The following is a 23177-nucleotide window of genomic DNA, read 5'->3' on the forward strand; positions in this document are numbered from 1 at the left end:
CGTGTGCGTGGGATTGCTGGGCTGCGGCGTGAATCCAGCGCTGCCGCGAGGCTCGGGGGCCGTGGGGCGCTCTGCGACGTGGGCCAGCGTGGAAGCAGTGTGGCTTTCGCTGCTCTCTGGCTTGTGGTTTCCTTACAGAAGGCCTTTGGGCTGTCCGCCCTGCTGTAGGTTTTGGCCTGATTTACCCGAAGCTCTGTTGCGTTGGAGTTGCGCTACCTGATGGTGCAGTGGCTTAGCAGAAAGTTTTTGGGCTACTGCTGGTGCAGCAGCAGCTCGATTTATGTTTGGGTTACTTTTTAGTGCCGCTAACATCCTTAAATCAACCGTAACCCAGCATAGGCATTCCATCTGTGTTTCAAGGTGGTTCTTACAATTTAGTCTATTCCGTACTTCAGATGCCAGGGTGGATTATCTGTTACTTAACTAGAGAAAGCAGATACTCTCTTCTAGCTTATGTTTTTGAGTTCTGCAAAAGGGTTTACATAAATGCACTCAAAGCTGTCCCACCACCTTCATTAAAATTAATCATGCGTACAAGTCTCTGTGTGAGTAAGATCTTGACGAAATGTTCAGCCATGTGGTAGTAACTCATTCTAGCTGGCATATCGAATTTACTGAATTCTAATAAATTGTATCGACATTTGAGAACAGTTTATTCAACATTGGAGAACTGCATAAGACACAAGAGCAATTAGTGTTTGTTTCCTAATCGCTCTGGGTAAAGTGGTTGCCTCAAAGTGGATAAAATACATTCAGAAGGTTTGTTTTGTTATTGAACTGAGCGTTATTAAAAAAAAAAATAAAATGGCAGTGTCCTTTCTTTTATATAAGAGATTTGTTAAAGTTGATTCTAAAAATGTGTGACTATTACAAAGGTGTGTGATTGTATCCAGTTATTTCACATGCATTAAGTATTCACTGAATACTACTAATTCATCTCAAGATACAGTCACCACTCTTGCAAGTTCTTGGAGATTATATATCTATCTATATAAAATGTGTTCTCTTCTCTTTGTTAGCCTGGTCGTTTTGAGCGAGCCATCAACATGGAAGATAATGAGAGCAGTCATGGTAAGGAAGAAGAGCAAAAATCTCTTTTACCATTTCTGGAAGAGGAAGAAAAAGAAGACCATTAGCCTGGTCGTTTTGAGCGAGCCATCAGCATGGAAGATAATGAGAACAGTCACGGTAAGGAAGAAGAGCAAAAATCTCTTCTACCATTTCTGGAAGAGGAAGAAAAAGAAGACCAAGCTGGTCAGTTCTCCAATGTGGAAGAACACTGGGAAGGTGAAAATGAGGAATTGTTTTGATAACTCACAAAACCCTGACATTAATGTGTCTTTTAATTTAGTAGATGGGATAGTTCTAGGGTTGAATGATATTCCAAGTAAATGCAATTATTCCAGTCGGTGTTCTCTAGCATTACGCTACACAGCCATAACTAACCCAAATCTAACCCATTATTTCTGTAACAGTAAATTCTCTACTTTTTACTTCTGGAAAGCATTTTGGTTCAGAGTTATTGATGGTAAAAATCTAATACTTGACTGTATGGACTTGATTCGGTTGCTCATAGGTTGGCATCTAGTGCCACGTGAAGTGCTTTACTCTCTCATCGGGCTCCAGAATAGCTTAGGTCTTCCACAGATTCAATTCTATGGGGATGTCGAACGCTAAGACACTAAGCTGGCACCAGATACCTCTCAAAAGGCAGCCAGTTTGTCCAATTGTGTCCAAAAGTATGTTTCAGTATATTATGTGAGGCAGCGCAGCTGCCATTTTACAGATTATCAGGTATGGTGTAGTGCTGAATACTGATCTTTGTCTTAGGCTGTTCTTTTCTCATTGTCATTTTCTTGATTGCATAAATACTGAACAAAAGTTTTCTAGCTTCCGAGTACAGTGGGATAAGGTAGTGTAAGATACACAAATTAAACTGTTGGCCAAAACCTGTCAATAAATTACCCTCCCTGCCCACCCTCTGTTTTGGGGAGGGGGGCAGGGGGGGCGGTACCACATACATTGGATTGTGGTGGCATTTCCATAATGAAGGCAGAGAACGTTTTCCTGTTCTTGTTTGCGGGTGTACAATAGTAGTCCTGTGTGGTTTGCCACGTAAATTTTTTTTATATACGTTGCAGTCATGCTATAAAATGTCATCTCTGATTCTCCATGTTTTGACTTGACAGCAAGTATACCAGAGCTTTGCATTCTGAGGTTCTAAGTCTCTATTAAACTTTTGGTTTAATATCTGTTAGAATACAAGCTTGAAGAAGACTTGGCTGGTGCCGGCAAGATGGGAAACACGGATGCTTCTGAAGGACTTCAAGACAAATCTGATTCTAGCATGTAAATAACTTGTTTTGTTACCAGTTCCCTCAGAAATTTCCTTTATAGTGTTAACTTTTCTGTTCAAGAGAAGGTTTGGTTAATGCAACTACGCATTTTTTGTCAAATTAGTCATAGGCAATATGGACATTTCCACAAGAAATAAATTACATTGGTTACTACTGTTAAAACAATGAGCTGAGTAAGGTAAATACAGGCTCTGGCTCTCCTCAAAGGAGCGTTACAGTAACCAATTTACACTTCTTCTGAAACCCAGCCAGCTCTTTGTAATAACATGTAGTGTTGTATTCACGTTCCTCTGTACTTGTAGAACATCAGGAAGTTTGTCTGCCGAAGAATATCAGTGTGTAAAGTCAATTAGCGCAGAATTGGTGTGATGATAGATTAGTACTAGGTTGATTTTACAAGTAGGTGGTACAGTGGATTTATTCCTGAAGAAATAAATTTACATGTAACAGAGGTCATGCATGAAAAGGAATTTGATGGTTTGAACGTGGCCTTAGGTAGTTGCTGCCCTCTTCACAAAGATCAAAGCAGAGTTTGGCTTACTTTGAGAAGACTGTTAATCTCTGCCCTGGCATGACCTGGCGTAGGGTTATAAGGCATGCTGAAAAGCTCAGACAATGTTTATTAATATATGTGTGTGGAAGTTGCGTAGCACATATGCCTACTGCCAGTAAAAGTTGATGGTGTTACCATTATCAACAGAGAAACTCAAAATACATCAAAATGGTTTAAAAACCCAAACCAACCCAAATCTTCAGACCTCTTCTTGCTCTATGTTTAAGCAGACCAAAATGATAAGAGAGATTAGCGCGCCCCACAAACTGATCAGCTGTATGTGATATGGTTTAAGCTAGTTTAGAGTGTTCCCTTTAAAGTTTTAATCTATTGTCCAGGAAGACCAGAGTTTGCAAACCCTATATCTAATCACGAGGAGCCACAGGCATTTCAAAACAAAGACATATAATAAATGCATTAAATGTGGGTATAAATGTTCAACATTAGATATCTAAGTCTAAAAATCTTGGCTTACGTACGTGCACATAAACTTCTTGTACAGATCATGTTAATTTTTTTCCTCATTTATACTGGTCATATTTGTAACAGTTCTGCTAGAATAAGAGTAAAACAGAAAACAATTAGCCCACAAGTGTGTAAGTGGGTGAAGTACAAAGTTCACGTAACTTTTCAATTTCTCATTACGTTTTCATTGTTAATTGTGTGTTTCGATTCAAAGGGAAAGCTTGGAACACTGTCTGGGCAGCACCAATAATATTCCAGCTATGAAGTATACAGATAGAATTTGCATATTAACCTTACAGAGGAATCTAAAAGAGCTCAACGACATAGCCAAAGAAAAGGAACTTGTCGTCCAAAAAGCCAGGTTAGTGTTTAAGCGAACATAATCCATCAGCATAAATCAGCATCAAATACTGGGATACTGTGTCTGTTACAAACAGCAGAGTTTATAGAATTCTTTCATGAAAGTTACATGACGCAAACGCTTGTTTAATATAATATATTCGATGTATTCCTAAACCCTTGTAACGAATTAAGGATCAAGGATAACAATTAATGAGGTACTTGAAAAAACGAAACATAATAATGAGTGTTAAAGAAGAGGTGTTTTGTCTGGGAGAACTAGACACTAATTCCTTTCAGTGATGGCTGCACAATCCTGCTGCTTCAACAGTCGGGTGGAAACATCAAGTGGAAAATGAATTGTAAACGTTTTCTTAAGTGTGATGGAAATAAATGGTACATTAGAATCGGTGAAGTTCCTCACATACTTTAAGATAAACTCCTGCAAGGAGCGTTTTGCTATGTTAAGGTCACAAAGATGTTCTTTAGCAGCAAATATATCCAAATAAGGCTAATGTAAAATTATGCTGTTGTCTTTTTGTTATAGTATCTGAATGCTGGATGAAGTCAGAATCAACTCTTGTTACATTTTTCTAGATTTTGGAGAAACTGCTTGAAATTAATAAGGGCTTCTGAAGAACCCCATAATAAGATCTTAAAAGAAAAAGTGGGATGGTGTTGGGGAGCTGGGAGGGTTGAAGGAATCCTGGCTCGTGAGTCTTGCCCCCAAAAAGAAGAGTTTCATGGAAAAGAGTAAAGAACTTGGAAAATATAAATAATCTGTTTGTTCCTTGCAGAGACAAGCTGAGTACCTGTCAGCTGCGGATCAAGATGCTGGCAAAGCAGCTGGAGAATGTAGACATTGAAATAGAGAAAGAGGAGGAGGCTGGCAATGTGTGGGTAGAGAGTATTTCTGGATACCAAAGATAACAGGCATCCACTGTGTTTCTCTGTGTAATTAATGAGATAAACTTTCCTGTTTTCATCTCTTCATGTTGTTGAACAGTTGGTAGAATTTTTAAGCACGTCTATTGAAGATGTTAATCGATCAGTGATGAAACCCACTGCCGTTCTCAGGCTACCATGTAACTGCATTAGCTGGGAAGGCTGATACAAGGGTACTGCACTTCAGCTCCTGAGCAGAGCAACGCATTCACTCCCGTGGTGGTGAACACTGATGTTGCAGTTGCTTTCTGGTTGCCATATTTTTGGTTATAATTCCTCCTTTTGAAATAAAGACTAATGCTGCATTGGCTTGCAAACCCTTGATCTCTGTGCTTTCTGGTCTAGAGGTAATATTCTGTTAGGTAAATCAGTGCAGAAAGAGGTGGAAGCTTAGGAATGGATAGGAAAACGGCATATATTTTATATATTTTAAAATATAACAACAGATTATTAAATCAGCCTAGCCCACTACTGTGAATTATGTTTATCAGGGTCTCAATCACTTCTGTTCGGTACGATGAACCGACACCAATATGCTGTGGCGGTTTCAGAGGTCATGGTTTTGCTTCTGATCACTATTACAATCAGGATTTATATGTACATGCCATTTCTTTTTCTGTTTGTTTTATGTTGTGAAGTGCATGAATGCCTTTCAGGAGTAGTCCTGCATGCAGGAGCTGTTCTGAAACACTTTCGCTCTAAAGTGGGAGGCAATTTACTGTACTCTTCACATTTGGTTTAAATAGAAAGAAGTGGGTGGCTTGTGTACCAGGAACCAGTGCATTGTGAACAAACTTCGCAGCTGCATTTTATGACCTGGGGTAATCTTCAAGTTAGTGTATTGCTGAATGCCCGAACAGTAAGGGTAGGTTAACTGCCAAAATGGAATAGCTGCTTAAATGAAAATGGTGAGTTGAACGCTAATGAGACTGCTGTGATGGGTGCTAGTACCCCTGTTCAGGATCTCGGAGACAAGTCTTGGTGACAAAACCCAACAAAGACAGATAAGTATTGTGGAACTTTTTATACTTACAGTGGGTCAAACTGTGAGGTCTAGATATGCAGACAAATAGCAATTCTCACAATCTGTTATATTTAGGAAGTGAATTGGGGAGTGAGAAGGCTTGATGAATTTCTGGCTTATGAAGCTCAAAGGCATCATGTTTCAGCAGTAATGAAAATATGACCTACTGTTAGCATTGCTGTTGCCTGATTCAAAAATGTTGAAGTCGGAGTACTAACTGCAGGTAGAAGATTTCTAATTTTCATTTTGAGGAAGGAAGTTTATGTTGAATACAGTCAGTTCAGTGTCTGTTGGTTCTGTGGTATGCTGCCTGCTGGTTTTCTTGGGTAGAGAAAACCAAGGAAAAGAAACAACTGTGTGGCAACACTGCCATTGTAGGCAAAGTACAGGGATATTGTAACGCCATTTTAAAAGCAAAATCAGTCTAAGTTCGCCTAAACTTATTTTCATTAATAAGACTACTTTTATCAGCTCGAGAAATGAATAGTCACATTAAGCTACTGGTCAGTGCTTTTGAAATAAATACCCCTCTGTAAATTGCAACCATGTGTAATAGTTTAAAGCAAGCTATGCCTTTGAATGAAGAGTGGACCCTTGGAAGGTCAAGTAAGAGCCTCCATAAATTAGTGGAATTCTAAAACATAAATCTCGGCCTGAAACTATTTTTTTTTTTTTAATCATTGCTGATATTGTTGGGGGGGAGGAGGATGATTTTTTTTAACACTTATTAGTTCCAATTTCTTTCTGATTGTTTCTTTTTAATGTTAACAGTGCAGCCTTGTCCCGCCTTCAGGCAATGCACCGACGCCTGTGTGCTGAACTGGAAAAAGAGAAGGATTTTGAGTCAAAAACTGCTTTAACCCTGGAAGAAAATATGTAAGTGAGGGAATGAGAAAACAGTGTGATGGGAGCCAGTCTCTGTTATGGTGTTCACGTGATGTTTAATGGATTCAAAAGTTAATCACTACAGAAGTTGCTTGTAAATACTGAACTACATAATTTGAGGTCATGTGGGGTTGAATGCAAGGCAGAAGATCTTGAGAGCAGCTTCTAGCCTGAACAGCTCGTTGCTTAGGAAATTGGTGGCTGTGGCTCAGCTCCTGAGTTAGTTTTGCACACATAAATGAAGTTTTGATTTTAATTTTGGAGTTGCGTGTATGTTGTGCACCTAAACAGGTCTCATTTTAAACGGAAAATAAGCTGGACTAAAGTAGACCTGTCTGTGATACTGATCTCTGAGCATAAACACTTCTGATTTATGCCTCTTAGTGGGTTTTTTATAAGGCATAAAGGAAAAGATTGGAAGTGAGAATGATGGAGACATTGTAATGGTACTGTGTATTTTTATGCTAAGCTAATATTGCTGCTTGTGACTGATTGTTCACACATACTAAATTATTTACTTATATAAGACAGAATAGACCTTTCTGCAGAAGGCAACAGGTGAGTGTGTTTACATTTTGGCACCAGAGGTACAAGGACTAATGCCACCACATCAAAGGAAGAACACAAGCACAAGCTTATAGATGTGATTAACCCGAACACAGTATGTTCTGCGGCAGTGTTGCATAATAGCTTTAAAATGCTTCACTCATTTATTGTGATATTAGCAATAACTGTATTAATCTGTTTATATGTATCCATATTGTATCTAAATTCCTTCAGCAAAACAGGAAAATAAAAGCTGTGGCTTGTCCCTGAAAGTTATTTTCTGTTGAAGAAAAAGCTATACTTCTCAATTTTCTTGGTTTTCATATTTTCTTCTGAGTAAATGCGAATTTGAGAAACAGAAGCTTGAGCTTTATTTTCTTACTTTTTTTTTGACCAATATTTTTGACAACTTTAAAATGAGATATACTATTACATATGAGCCTTGGTCTGAAAGGTACAATACCTGTGTTAGTAACGGGGTATGATTTACAATATAATTAAAAGAAAAAAAACCAAACCAAACATGGCTACATTTTCCTTTTCACCATAGAGCCTTGCCTACCTCAGTAGCTTTAAGTAAGTGGAAGAATGTCAGTATTTCAGCTAAAACAGCTCACGCTTTGTTTTAAAGGCTTGAGATGTGGCAGACAGAGACTGAGCGGGGAAAATACGAAATCCTCCATGAACATCTTAAAAAAGATGAGGATGAGCTAGAGAGGCAATACCAAGAACGAGCCAAAGTGCGGATTTGGAAGGAAAAAATAGCAGCACTGCAAGCAGAAGAAAATTGGCGGTCTAGAGAAAAGTAAGTGTGTGTAAGTCAGACTCTGCTTCCTTTCTCTGTATTATTTTTAGCCAATTGAGAAGATTAGCTAATTCAAATACCAGTGGTATTGTGTTCTTTAGCTGGGTGCCGCTTCAGGAGCATTTTATGAGGAAATGGAATTAAAATGAGAATTGCCTACAGTCTTGCAGTTATGCAGGTAAAGGTTTCCGGTATATGAAAATAAACTTGCTAAAGACAAAAACTGAATGCTTTTTGTTTAAGGAAATTAAGTTTATTAGGTCAGACTAACTGCATGTGTCTGCATTGTTGTTGGCTGCCAGGACCTTCTGAACTTAGGATTCACTGAGATTTCTCAGAGAGCAAGAGGACGCCAGTTCATCAATTTGTCTATAGGTTTTGTGAAAACAAGAGACTGTGCGTGGGGGAAAGACTAATGTCCTTGCTGGGCACATATTAATAAACTCCCCAACTCCACCCTTCGATGTCATTGTGTTGGAATCAAGGTTTCCTTAGCCCTGGGCAACTGTTGTTTTGCCTGTGTCTTGTAGAAAAGAAGAGGAAGCGCAGAAGGAATATGAAGAAAGGCATAAAAAGATGCTTGAAGATGCCAAAAGGAACCATGAAAAAGCAGTATGCTTCCTGAGAAAAAGCATGGCAAGGTGATTGTTCACTCCTTTTCTGTCATTGTACATATTCTGGTGTACAATACTTTATCCTTTAGCCTTTGAAAAATAATCATTTTTCTGCTAGGTGTATCTTCTGTTACACTTGGAAATCTTCTGCCACAGTACCTGTGCTGTGAAGCATTCAAATCTTACACGGCACAAAAGGACTCTGAAAGAAGAAAATCCACTTACTGTCCTAGTATGGTCTTCCAATTCCCTGTAGCTGAAGGGCCTGCCCTTTTAGGAGATGCAGAGGGTCTGACTGCTTGAGGCATTAATAATGATTTGAAACACGTTATGTATGTGTGCATCACTAACTGACAGAGTGTGAAGTAGTATAACTAAATTCTAGGCTTGAAACCTGTGCTCTGCTGTTCTATATTCCCTCTGAAATGTGGTAAAAAAGCTTTCCTGCTTTGGTTGATAGGCCATTTCTTTGGGCTCCTGTTCTCTTCTGGATGATGGTAAATTAAATGTTTTCTTCACAGGTTTATGTTTATGTAATTACTGTGGTGTTGAATTGTTTTGCTACTAAAGAAAGTGTGAACATTTGTAACTTACTTTTACTTGTATATGAGGGCTTAATTGAAAAAATGATTGAAATAATTGTGCTGTTTCTGTGTTGGTTTATTTTTCCTTAGATGGCATGTGCAAATTCATAATCATTGAGAAAAACAAACACTCAAATAAGTTTCTTTTTTTTCCTTAGTAATACATCAAATATATCGATCCTACTCATTTTTTTCTAATTTACCATTATATTAGCTGGAATACTCAGACTTGATTCATGCCCACATATTTCTAGCTTTCAGAGTCTCTAGGGTTTATTTTTAGTGTGGGTACAAGTGGTTGGCTCGTATAAAGTTCATTATGTAATTGTTTAGATATTGGTTATATGAGCAACACCTGAATTCTTACTTGATTTTAGCAACTAGACATATGTCATAATGTGGAACACATTCTTCATATTCAAAATTAAAAGAAAAAAAAAAAAGTTGTTGAGCAAACTAGTTGAAAGCCTGTTGGCACTTGTAACTTGAGCGGTACCGTATATAGAAGAGTCTTCCAACTGTTCTGGTTTACCCACACCCAGTATCATAGTAAACACAGAGGCTTACAGGAAGAATGGTGACATTGACAATTACTACTTGTCAGGTTAAACATTCTAATACTAAAAGCTTTCCAGGATATGAGCCTGAAAGATTTTACTTTGCTTACAGAATTCATGAAAAAAATGCAAAGGAAGAAGTGAAAACTCAGGAGCATATGGAGAGAAGGATACAAGCTGTGCTTTCCCTGAAAACCAGCATAACTTCCAATAGGGTACTGCTGCGGTGGCTGAGATGGGGAATGAAGCAACTGAGTCGTTAGACTGCTAGGTTTTAATGGAAGTGATTTCAGTTTTCATTGCAGAATTGTGTGATGCTGTCAGATCGCCGACCAAATCTCTTTTGAAACTGGGGGGAATTTAACTATGGGAGTTATGGTGTTAGATTTGTATGGGCAGATTTTGACACTTCCACTTAGGGAATTTATTCTGTCAACAAGCCAGTTGTTGTGGTAGGGTAACTCGCTTGAAAATAACGCACGCTACAGATTAAGTTCTCTCAAAACTCGGCCAGAAGCATTTCCAGTTATTTGGATGCCAGTGCAGAAATACTTCACATGGAGAAAACATATGGAAGAAACCCAGTTACTTAAGAATTTAAATAACGTAAATGAATTTCTGAGCTATGCTACTTTGCTCTTCTACTTATGTTCTGTAGAATCTGAAGGAATGGTCTTAATTTAATACTAATTTGATTAGAACCATATCTTATCACATTGCTTCACAGAGTAGCATTTCAAGGGCAGGCTAGAAGGGTAAAGTAGCCCTGATCTAGTGAGAGCTTTCTGCATCTTGGCGCGCTGTGACTAATGTGTGTATTAAAAACAGTAACTTCTACTTCAGAGACATCTACCACAAATTTATACTTAGATAAGGGGACCAACACTAACTTCTCTGTTTCATATTCTTTAATATGTGAATCAAATATGTAACTGTGGTTTGTATGGCTTCACAGGAAAAACTCCAAACTCTCCAAGTTTGGAACAAAGCAATGGCCTTTGAGGCAAAGAAGCAGGAGATGAAAATGAGGGAAGCTATCCTGGCAGAAGGAGGTAATGTTGCCAAGGAAATTTTTCTCCATAAACAACTGCTAGAGCATGAAAAAAAGAAACGGTAAGTATTCATATCTATATCAAACTCTCAGCTGCTTACTGAAGCTCGTGAAGGAATACATGGGAGCTCTTAATCAGATTCTGAAAACATAACATCTGTGCTGCTGTCTCAAGGGAGTGAACTCATTCTTACACTCTGTATGTGTGATATTTTATAGTCAGTTTTAAGTGACTTGAACTTCTAGCTTAGGTATTATTCAGAGAACCAAAGCTGGGGGCCCGGGTTCTATGATTAGCGCAAAGAAGATAAAACCACTCCAGGAGGGAAATTCAGGGAACCTAAACTGGATGCCTGAAGTAACTGTACTTCTGTGTCTCTTAACACTGTCCCTATAAAGACTGAATTGCTTTCCTGGGCATCCAGAGACATTCTCAGCAAGATTGCGCTGCAGTAAGGTCAGAAGCAAGGTACTCCCCTTTGTGATTTTTTTTTTTTTTTTTTGATTGAAATTACTCCTCTGCCTTTGTAGTAAAGTTGATAGGAATGTGCCTACATCTCATCTGCTCCAGTGCAAAGCTTAATTATCGTTTTTAACCACTTCTGAAGATGAATTTGAGCTAAGAGATGAAATAGAGTGGCTGAGGTATGCGTTTCTGCATGCTGGCTCTGCTACAAAGGCAGTAACCTATAGCAAATGTTAGAGATTTAATAAGTTAAAGTTCAGTAAGACTTTAAGTTTTGATTAAATAAAGCTTCAGTCTTGATAGCTGCGTAACACCACTTCCGCTATCCCTGAGTGTGTTCTAAAAATCGTGTTAATAAAATAATCATATCTGTTTGTAGCGATCTGCTGGAAATACCCAACTCTATTTAAGTTTAATCCTTTTCACCGTGCTTGCTTCTTCCTTTTCACTGTTTCCCTTTGCAGGCCAAGGTTGATCACAGTTTGTTAGTCTTAATGTTAGCTGTGTCGTGTTTCTCCCAGCAGTTCCTTTCTAATTTTGGGTACTATCCTGCTAATCTGCTGAAGAACTGCTTAGTTATTTCTCCCAGGGTACTGCCTTTCTCCTTTTCTGTGAAGGCATATTCTCAAGTTTTCTCTGAGTATATTTCAGCCTGGATGTGTGTTTCTGAATTATATGCGAAAGAAAATAACTTTTTAATCATTGAAACCATTATGTCATTAATTTGTGTATCACCTATAAAAAGATTCTTTAAGAACTGATCATAGGAACCAAGGATGGCTTTATACTTCAGGCAGATGGCACTGGGAGTCAGCGTACCGTTCCTGTGTCTCTGAAACCATGATTAACTTCTTTGTATCATGATTTTCCAAAAATACACTACAAGTACAATGTCACTTATCTGCTGCAATGGGGCATCATGAGGCTGACTTCAGACACTAAAGTGCTTCAGTAGGCAGTAGCCTGTATTTAAATGAGGTGATATTTTCTTTGCTCCTGTTTAGAGTCAGTAATTATTTATATGGAGTAGTTCAAGAGGTGAGCTATATTAAAAGCGATCATTAGTGTGGGTAATATTTGTTGCAGAAAACTGTGCATTAACCTGCTGATATTAAAACTGAGATTAAATTATCTACTGTCACTTTTGTCATGCTACCCAGTGTGTCATGGAGTTTGTAGTCATACATAGCTTTGAATTCGTATCTTCCGAGTTCAGTACTTATGTCCTTACCTGTAACCATTCTTCCTCCCTTCATTAAATCCACTGGATTTCAGATAGATAGGCAGTTTGCTTTAAATAGCTAGCTAGGTTAGGAAGATTATTTAAAAACTTTGTTTTCAATAGCCATGACTGGTATGCTTTGTCAACTCCTCAGCTACTACAACATTGTAACTGAGTATATTTAGTCTGCAAAAATGTATAAATAGCTTCGGAATCGCCTGGTGTCTTGACACAAATTACTGCTGCGCCCAATTTAAAGACTTGCTGTTTAGCTTAAAGGCTCAAAAGAAACTGCACTGTAGTTAATATTATTAGTAAGCAACCATGGTTGCTTTAATATTTCTTACAATATTGGATTACAGAGCTTTTAGAGAACAGCAAAAATCAAGAAAAATTGAAATTGTATCTCAAATTTTGCGAGAAGAAGCTTCTATTCATAAGCAGAAAAAAAGTCAGTCCTGTACTAAGGCAATCAAGGGAGGTGGTAAACTTGAGGATTCTTTACTGTGGAGAAAGAAAACGTGGCAGTATATTGAGAAGACCTGCAAAGACTCAGCTGGAGCAGTATCGCAGGTAAACAAGGCCTAAGAATTAACTGTCTTTAGATTTAGTTTTTGGCAAAGGTGCAGGGCAGTGAATTCCTTTGCGTGTGAATAGCAGAGGCTACAATCAAATACCAGGCAGTACAGAACAAGTGTGGAGTAATTTCTCCATTAGATCCCTTAATGACTGAAGTCTCCCTTTTCTTGACTGTTGATGCTTGTCTGAATAAAGACATTGTCCTGTTTGGTGCGGGGTGGTTTTTTAAGGGCATTTGTAAGAAGGGGTGAATTTTTGAACACACAAATTGCAACAGGCATCAAAACCCATGCAAAGCACCCTCACTTTTTGTTTAATTACGTTCACCCCTGAGTGAGGATCAGATCACTTTGTCAGCACAAGAGAAATGTTTCCACGTTGTTAGAAAGGAGACAGTGGTTCTTCCTAGACATAAGCTTCCTGGGTGGGTTCTTTTTTTATCTGCACAGTATTCCAGGGAGTACTGGCCTGGAAAATGGAGGTGGAGTGAATTGAATTCCCTGATGAAACTAGTGGCTTCATGCAATCTTTGGGTATTTAAAAGGTGGGGGGGAGAGGTGTTGGCAGAAATAGTCTTACTACAACAAAACTAAATCCTTGGTCATCGTGCAATACACAAAACATTCCAAAACTGCAGTCAGTGTTCTCATGCCTGAGGACTCGTTTCTAGCCGCCTGTAGCATACAGTTAATGTCACACAGATGCTTTTAACATAAGATTTTGCCTCTATTCAGTGTCTTAAGAAGGGATCGACCTAAGTTGTCAGCTTTGGCCTCTGAGCAGACCTGTCATTTTTGTATTTAAAGACCTCCTCAGAAACTGTTACCTGTTGAAGTAACTGTCCTCTAGTAATTTTTAACTCTATCTTCAAAACTTAGGTTCTTTCACAAAAGCCGCGGTACTCTCCGTCAGCTTGTTCCTCAGCTGGCGAGAGAACTGCTTCTGTAGGAGAGATTCCTGAAAAAATCCCTCCTGACGTGCTCTGTGAAAGTGGTGAAGATGAGAGAGAGAGGAACAAGACCCTAGTAGAACCAGAGTTCCCGGGACTTTGGAGTCAGGAATGTGACTTGCACAAGGTAAATGTTGTGATATCTCTTATTACAAATAGAAAAGGGGGGGGGAAAAAAAAAAAGCAGATGAGATCCTTTTGTAAGTGACTCGTGAGTTATTTTGACAGTATACATAGAAGTATTTTAATGGATTAGAAAAGTTTCATTTGCCTCTCTAGTGGTTGTATGTATCTGAAGCAATGCTACTGGCAATGCACCTTGCTTAAAAACAATAACAGTCTATTTTGCAGTTAAAATGCAGACTTCGTTACATAGATGTAGATTCAGATGGGAGAATATCATCAGAGTAGTTGCTGTTTGACACTGTTTGTTCTCTTAACAAGAAAACAATATTCAATTTTAGTTCAGAGATACGTGGAGGCATACACCGCATCATGTTCACTTGTTTGTGTTTAAAAAAAACTGAACATGACTTTCTGATGAGTTGGCAACACAGATTGCTTTATGTGGGAACAACCTTTTTTGTGCAATCCTAGGCAACGAAAAGCGTGTCTTCTAGCAAAGTAAGAGTTTTCTATTCTCTAAACAGAAGTAAGCAGTACACTCGTAGAGAGCAGAATTGTGTAGCTAAGATCTTAAATGTTATTCCAAGGTATACTTGCATATACTGCTTTTTTGAGATGTAGAAGACCTTTAAGAGCAGACTTTACAATCAATCAAAAATGTCAATACATATTCATGTACTTGTACGGAAGAAGCACTGGACCATAACTGAGACGTTCCAGTGGAGTTAGCTGATTTCTTTTTTTCTGAATGAGTATTTGTTTAAGAAGTTGAGAGGGGAAAAAACCTCTGTACATGCAGAAGAGCTAATTCTGCCACTAAAAACATAATGTCATACTGTGGGATGATGATAAGCTACAGAACAGACAGCTGAGAATAAATTAAATCCTTCATAAAGAAGTTGGGAGCCTGGCTTTGATCGGGACAGAAGCAGAAAAAGGCTGGCCAGATACTAAAAGATTCCATTTGCCAGCTTTTCTACTTTGAGCTACGGATTCTGTGATGACACTTACAGTCACGGTGGCTTTTACTGATGTTCCTTATTAGATATCCAGAGAAGAAATGGATCCAAAGCAGCTGGCTACAAGGGTAGAGAAAAAAGACATTTTTGAGAAAAAAAAGGAGGAATTCCAAACTGGAATTTTTCACAAGCAAATAGTGTCTGGTCGTGAATATAAGGGATCTACTTTCTATAGCAAACCAAGTTGCATTCATTTCAAGGTTAGTGGCCATTCTGCACAGGATCTATAAAGATGATGTATGTATCTGCTATATGTGTATACTGATGTCTTGGTCAAAATTCTGTTGCACTGAGAAGGGGAAAAAAAATTCTTGTTGTCTTTAATAGGTCTTTACCTGAAACAGTACTTGCATTTTTCTCTAGCAATCTCTTGGGTAAATTAGTCAGATTAAATAAACTACTTGGTTTTACTACTCAGATCTAAATTACAAAATACTTTCTTTACTCAGGGGATTTTAAATACTGTCAGAAAGGCGAGCAAAACAAAAAACCCCCTTGTTAGACTGTATTCCATGCTTTTTAAAAGGCAGCGGAACTGTTATGTATTGTTTGTACGGACATTATTACTATAAAATAATGTCCTTAAAGAAGTCGTGACTACAATCCAGTTAAGATTTCAGTTTGCAAGTGACCATCATTTTGTGCTGGTCGTGAGGAAGCTGAGCTGCAGTTTATCTCCGTATTGTAATTAACAAGTGCACCGTGAGAAAGTATGACGCTATGCCGAGTTCTTCTCCGTGCTTGGAAAGGTTGGTGTGGCCCGTCTGACGAGTCTTCTGACTGTGTCAGAGCCACACGCTGCCAGTCAGCCTGCAGGACTCTTGTCTGTCTATGAATGTGCCCATCAAGCTTTCACGGTGTTCTGGTTTTATGGGGAGCTGGGAGTCTGTGCCTTGCGCGGAAGCAGCAGACCTCCATTGGAAGGCAGTGGCAGCTAGCTCTGTGTTCAGAAAAATCCGTAGTGTCTTAGCCACGCACAGGCTAAGTCGTTAACAACTCGGTTAGCCCATGAACGTCACGCCTTTGACATTCACTGCAGGAAAAGGCAGCAGCTTGGCGCATCAGCTGTGCGCAAACCCAGATAATGTTGCCCCATCCGTGAAGCGCGAGTTCCTGGCTTTCTAGGCTGTATGTTTTAGAAGGGTTGGTTTGGAGCAAGGCAACGCTTTGGGGGTTTATACAATGCTGTGCACACAGGCCTGGGAGCACAACTATGGTAAAAGTAGCTGGTTTTGTCAGTATGTGTGTAAATGCTACTTCCTGTCATTCACCCCCCTTGGTATGTTTGGTGTTCCAAGGATTTTGATGTTGGTCAAACCTACAAAAAGAAGATAGTGTTGATAAATGCATCCTACAGTGTTAACTTCTGCAGACTAGTGGGAATCAGCGAATGGCTCAAGGACTTCATCAGTGTTCAGTAAGTGAAATTAACTGCAGGCTCCTTGCTTGTTTTACCTTGGTACTGCAACAGCAGACTTAACCAAATTCTGTAGCAAATTAAATGGATTTCAGTAAATACATCTAAATTATTATATTCCATTCTTGTGTGATAAGGAAAGGAACTGTGTCTTGGAGCTGAGAAGTCAGAGGCTTGCTGAGCCTGAGCGTTGGTTTCTGTAGAGGTGATAGCAAGGGACCGGTCCCTAATCTGTGGGAAGCAATATAGACCCGTGGTAACTGCCAGCCCTGAACAAGTAGAAAGCTTTTTTCCAAAAGTGTCCGACCCTTTTAAAAAGGGGAACAGGATCTCTTTGTAGGTACAAAGAAGTAAAGGAAGACCCAAGCGTCTTTCTAGGCCAGCACAAGGCCTTTGAGCCTAGGCAAGCCTCCTTCACCAGCTGCCATCCTTCATAGCGTGACTCACACTAATTTCCAGATTATTGCGAAGAAGCCGATGAAATAAAGGAATCAACCTCAGAGCAAAGAGCACTTAAATTGAAATCCTGTGGTCTTTCCCATCAATCCATTCATATAATCCTGATGGCAGGTTATACGCGCAGTTTAACTATATTGATAATTTTCCATCTGTTTATTTATAATCAGTCAAATAAGTATCCCCAAAATGTTTCCTTTTAAGAATAATTCAGAGACTAGCTTTCTCTGGAGATGTTTCAAGCCGTTAAAAATATAAAATACTACTTTTCACAACTTGCCTTTATCTAAAAAATGAAGTCAAGAAAATAATACATTTACTTGGAACTCTGTGAAACAAAAAAATGATTGTAGTCTAGCCTAAAAGTGAAAAAATGCTAGGGCTCTGGTTTGTGTGTAAGTGAAGCTTGTTGACAAATAGGAGACATCAGAGCGAGTTCATTTGGCTTACATGAAAAGTTAAGGTTTATAACTCTTATGGCTGACTGACCTGAAGAATCCAGTTCTGTGACCGTTTCATCGTACCCCAGCGAAATAAACAACTTGTACTGCCACAGTAACTGATTTCATACTCCAGAGAGAGTTTCACAGCTCGCTACCCACTGCCGCTTCGTAGTGATAGAGTGTTCGTGGCATTCCTAGCTAGCCTGATAACAAAAATGATGGTGCGTAGTTAAGCCATTCCTTGCCCACTTAGCCCCTACAAGAGTAGGTTGCAATGTGGACACACTACGGCTCTTGACTGAATGTAATCACTTGAGAGTGATAAAGTCTGAATCCAGCTGCTGTAGAAGATCTTGGTAAAGATGTTTAGCACTTTAGTCCCAGGCTAATGGAGATGCATAATTGACTACAATACAGCAGAGCACTTCGGCTTTTAAACTTGCTCTGGTGCTCGGCTGAATGGGAATGTCGTTTTTTCCTTGTTTGGAAGTCGGGTACGTGGATTTCATTTTGACTCACTTATAGTACATGTTTAATTTCTATGACGAAGTCTGAAGCTACTAATCTTCTGACGAAATGAGGGGTTTTTCCTGCCCTCAAAGACTGATTTTTCTTTTTTCTCATTTAGTTTGCTGGACAATGGTGTATTTTAAGTCAGTACCTCTGATTTGTGACCAAAAATGGAACAACCCTTTCTGAAAGGCCTAAATCTGTTCTTGATATAATTGCTTTTTAAAGTACTCTCCAAATACAAATTAAACATCAAGTATTGTGAACTAAGTCAATGATTTTTCGATGTCTGATTGAATTAATTCAATTTTTTCAAATAAATTGGTTACCCATGCGTTTGCCAGATAGATAGAAAAAATCATCTATAGATCTTATCATCCATTGTCATATTATTAATAATTTCAACAGCACAGATCAGATTGGTAGGCACTGATCTTTCTTACACTGTATAACGTTTATCTCAAGTAGAACCATACATAAATTGTTTGTTAGAAAACAGTTTCACCAAGTAATTTGAAAATCCCCAGTACGTCTAAGCTGTCATGGTATCAGCTGTCCTTTAAATCACTTGCCCAGGTGTTACAGACACAACGCTCGAGAACTGTTATCAGTGACAGACACTCTTGCTGCTAATAAAAAGCTCTAAAATGAGCATTATTACATCTCCATGCAATGGGAGTCTATTCTTAGCGTAGTGGTTCTGTGTGTGTTTGCCAGCTTATGCTCTAAATCATAAATATTTTATCAAAGCAACATTTGAACTAGAAGGAGCTATTCCTTAAAGTCTTTCTCCAGAGTAGCTGCCAGTGATCTGTTCCGAAGGCCAGTGTACAGATGCTTATTTCCCTATTCGCATTTTCAGCTCCTGCGTTCTGAAGAGTTTCCCTTTTCTGTCTGAAAATGTTTCATCTTGCTTTTGTTTGGTTTTAATTTTGTTTTGATAAAGTTGTGCTTAGTACGTATGTTCTGTGTTTCAGTTTGCTTAGGTATTCCAACATTTATTTACCCACCTTCCTTTCTGTTTGTCAGGCAGAACTGGCCTCCAGTAGCGCCTTCGTTTCATTACGAGTGCAGCTGTGAGATGTCTTGTCTTCTGATGGGCATTTTGCTTCCATCACAGAGACCATGAAATGAGGCACTGAAATAAGTGGCAGTTTCTATTCAAGATAATCTTGATACAGTTTGCAGCAAGCAACACATTCTCTCATCATTTGCAGCTACCTTTTTTTTTTTTTCCCCCCTCTTCATTGTTTGGACAGGGGAGATGTTACAGAGCCACGCTCAAAGCGGATGATGGGGGAAGGCTGCTTCCTAGCTGGCAGAACAGGCGATGGGTTCACCCTATTCTTGATGATATTATTGGGCCTCAGCTTCACCTCTTTGGCTACAGTCTCTTTGTCTGTAGCATGAAGGCAGTAATTCTTGCCTTTTAAAACCACTTTATTTTCTTATTCTCAATAAAGAATCAGCCTTTGTAGTTTTACAATTGCAGCGTTTCATTAATCTGTCACTCATTCTGACTTTTCTAAGTAATTAATCCAAGGGGTGGTGGTGGTGTGTGTATAAAAAAAATCTGCCATTGTTTCCAGAATAGGAGCTGGATGTTTCATGCATGGCTTTAATTTGGAGTTTTATGTTAATTATCTCCATAGTTTTGACCCACCTGGCAAAATGTCTGCTGGAATGTCCTGTGACATAGTGGTAACGTTTAAGCCAATGGTAAGTGCGCCAGAGCGCTAAGTTACCAGTGATGAGGACCTGAGTATAATCCACTAGGCTGGTTAAAAACATCACTAACTGCATTTCTTAACTGTTAACAAGGAGACAAACTACATTTCCAGAAAAGGTGCTGTTGTACTTGGTCAGCTGTGTACATGTTCAAGCTCTGTTAAATTGTAATAAGCCATATCCACAGGGCACGTTTTAGGAAAATGCCTGTCCCTAAGTATTCTTGGAGTATGCTTTGAAACTTGCTCAAAATGAAAAGATTTATAGTATTGCCCAGCTACAGTGAGCCAGGCAGTTGCCAGAGACTGTTCTAAAGTGGAAATGTAGAATCCGTAGAGATACATTTTAACGTGTTACTCAAAGGACGAGGGAAAATATTTTTCATCAGACTACGTAGGCTAAATCTTTGAAAATTATTTGGTTGAGGTTTTTATGTTTGTTTGTTTTCTAGATAAATGAAACTCTGGAAGGAGAAGTCATGTTTATGGCGCAGACAGGGCCTTTCTCTGTTCCGTTGAAATGTACAGCCAAAAGATGCATCGTAAGTGACTTTTAAGTATGTTCGGAGTCAGTATAACAGCAGTAACAGAACATGTGAGATAGCATAAACATTACTGAAAATATTTAGCAAGGGGTAGTTATGTTGCTTTCTTTTTTCCCTTTTCAATGGGGAGCCTCTGTCCAGAAAATGATTCGTTCCTTCGCTTCCCAAATTACACTGAGATTTGTACAAAATTATTTTAATGGATTTACTTCACCATGAACTGGAACTTTAACTTCAGAGTGGAATTAACTGAAGTAGTTCTGTTTAGAAACTGATGACTCTGTTACATTGTGAATGGAGGGGAGAGGAGTGGTGGCTGGAAAAGAGCTATCTTTTTCTCCGTGTAATTTTTGGAAATTCCATCCCAGACCTGCAGTAGTTTATTCTTAACTTTAATTTTTCTATGTAGACAAAAATGGAATTATCACAATATCTTTCTCTCTCTTCTGGCATTTATAAATAGCGTATAATCTCTCCTGTCTTTCAGCATCTCAAAATCTTTTGAGAATTCTATACCAAATTTTAAGCAAAGAACATAATTATCTTACAGTTGAGATGAACCTACAGGCAGCACTAACTTTGTTTGGATGCCTTAACTTCCTATGAGCAAACTTGAAGGAAGTATTTAATAAAAACAACAACTTTGTTTTTAAAGTACTTCCTTCACAGCTAAGAGCAGCTTTGGCTTTACAGGCTGAAAGAAATTATAGGTGAGAATATACAATGCTAGAGGAAAAAGATCATGCAAGGAGACACCCAGGCTCAGAATAAGACTGGCAAATGCAAAATTTGGGATATACTGGGAGCATACTTAATACAAATTTAAAAAGACATATGAATGTCTTTCTGGAGTTTGTGATACTACATTTCAGTAAATTGAGTTAATAAAATTGCATGTAAGTGTCTTTACTGGACTGCACTTTGCAACTTTTGTGCACAGAGAAATGAGTCAAGAAGAATCTGTTACGCAGAAAAAGAAAGGGGGGAAGTAACTGGGAGGTAGTGCACTATAATGATTGTATTAGCCATCGAGCAAAGCATGTAAGGATGTGCTGAATTCTAAGCCCTTGTAGGAAGCTAGAATGATATCACATCAATATTGCATACTTAAATCTCACTGTGTATAGGACTCTGATGGCTCTCAGTTAGAAGACCTTGAAGGTAAGAATGAGTAGAAAGGCGGCACATTAATCTTTGATCAGAGGAAGTTTTCTTCACCTAGAAAATTCATACCATCGTTGTGCACTAATTACGTGCAAGGAACTCCTTTATGCCCCGAAAGTGGGAAGAGTTCAGCTGTAAGCAGGATACTAGCAAGCAGCCAAGTTGTCTTTGTCTTTTTGATGTTTGAAGTTGAATTACAAGCCTTTCATTATCACATACCCAGTTGCAAATAATTGAAAATTCTATAGGAAGTAGCATAAACCGGCTGTACACTGTGGTAGCTCAAAGAAACAAGACAGGATGTGTTCTAAACTGATTCGTAGTCACTATATGATGTTAAATGCTGCTTACTTACCAGCTTGATGCCAGTAAAACCATTTCACTGTAACGCAAGAGCAACAATGTTGAATTGGTACGTAACTATTACCGATTTCCAGAGTAACTACCTGCAGACTTATGCAAACTGCTACTATGAACAGAATTTCATCTGTTTTTTCCATTGTCATACAGTGGACTGAAAGGGAAGTGGTTCGGTTTAACAAGACATTGTTTTAATGAGTTGGCTTCTACAAAAAGGCAGAAGGATACTCGCAGTTCATGTTGTTATTTGATACCATCTTTGAAATGATGATAAGAACTTTAAAGTCCTATTCTTGAAAAGGTGGATGCTCATTCAATTGACATTACTGACTATCTAGGACAGTAGTAATTAATGGTTTATCTTCTCACAGCTGGCACTGGATAAAGAGCTCATTGACTTTGGCAGCCACGTGGTGGGAGAGACAATTTCACGGACCATCAACCTGACAAACAGCGGAGCTTTGGGAACAAGATTCAAAGTTCAGCCATCAGCAGGTGACAGTAGTGCATGCAGAGCAACCGCAAAATCTTCTCCTGAAAGAATGGTAGGTTCAAAAGCATTTCCTTAATTTGATAGAAACATTCTGCTTTGCAGAGTGTGGTGGAATCATACAGAATCATGAAACAGCTCAGGCTGGAAGGGACTTCAGAAGATCTGGTCCAGCCTTTAGTAATTTGTTTTTGTTTGGGTTGGCATATCTTAATATAATCTGTTAGACCCCCAAATATCACAACAAATTTAAAAATAATTATTTGGGGGGAGAGGGAGGGAGAGAGGGAAATCAGTGATAATTTTTTTTAACATTTTAGTCATTTATGTCATGATTCCTATTTCCTCCACATCCATGAAAATTAAGCAAAAATACTGGTGGTTAAAAGAGGAGATTCTCAGCGAGTAATTTAAAATCCCAGCTCCTGGACTTCCAAAAAATGCCAACTGTTGCAAAGCTAGCAATAAAGCAATGAGAATTGCAAGCACTAGCCTGTGATCTTCCTTTAAAAATTCAGAGCTGTTCATTTAAATCTCCTGTCGAGAAGCAGTCACGTTACTGCCAAGCTGTTGTTACAAGGGAAGAAGGCTTCGTAGTCAAACTAAGAATTACATTGAAGGCCACTGGCTGAAAACTACAATAACAAACATTGTTAAAAGAATTGAAGGAAGATCTCTCAAATGGATACTGGAATGAATGCAGATGGTTGTAATATCGTGTCCTGTGGAATGTCCTCGGTGGGAATGAGGCAGAGACTGTGGAAGAAATGTAACCAAAACTCAGACACTTGGTGCAGAGCTGACAGAATGTGTGGTGTTAGACCTGATACTGATTGCTCCTACAGCATGCCAGTGTCGAAGTTGACTGAGAACTGAGGAATCCTAACAGCTGTACTCCTCCATGGAGCAGATAATTTTAAGTGAAAACCAGAAAGAAACCATGCATACCATCATAATCTTTGCATGTCAGCACTGTGGG

General features: G+C 38.8%; 1 protein-coding gene across 1 annotated transcript in view; it reads left to right on the top strand.

The window, feature by feature from the left end:
• Positions 1–23177, top strand: part of CFAP74 (cilia and flagella associated protein 74) — a 49395-nt gene that overhangs the window by 537 nt on the left and 25681 nt on the right. Inside the window, exons 2-18 of the mRNA XM_035903592.1 lie at positions 39–164; positions 1152–1287; positions 2259–2349; positions 3590–3736; positions 4512–4610; positions 6455–6559; positions 7746–7919; positions 8450–8560; positions 9787–9889; positions 10630–10787; positions 12776–12974; positions 13871–14068; positions 15113–15286; positions 16385–16503; positions 19565–19631; positions 20092–20181; positions 22080–22253. Of these exons, the coding sequence (XP_035759485.1) occupies positions 39–164; positions 1152–1287; positions 2259–2349; positions 3590–3736; positions 4512–4610; positions 6455–6559; positions 7746–7919; positions 8450–8560; positions 9787–9889; positions 10630–10787; positions 12776–12974; positions 13871–14068; positions 15113–15286; positions 16385–16503; positions 19565–19631; positions 20092–20181; positions 22080–22253 (2271 nt within the window). The remainder of the gene's footprint in view (positions 1–38; positions 165–1151; positions 1288–2258; positions 2350–3589; positions 3737–4511; positions 4611–6454; positions 6560–7745; positions 7920–8449; positions 8561–9786; positions 9890–10629; positions 10788–12775; positions 12975–13870; positions 14069–15112; positions 15287–16384; positions 16504–19564; positions 19632–20091; positions 20182–22079; positions 22254–23177) is intronic.

The sequence above is a fragment of the Egretta garzetta genome, unplaced genomic scaffold, assembly GCF_000687185.1.
Source record: "Egretta garzetta isolate BGI_Z169 unplaced genomic scaffold, ASM68718v1 scaffold61, whole genome shotgun sequence".
Classification (NCBI taxonomy): domain Eukaryota; kingdom Metazoa; phylum Chordata; class Aves; order Pelecaniformes; family Ardeidae; genus Egretta; species Egretta garzetta.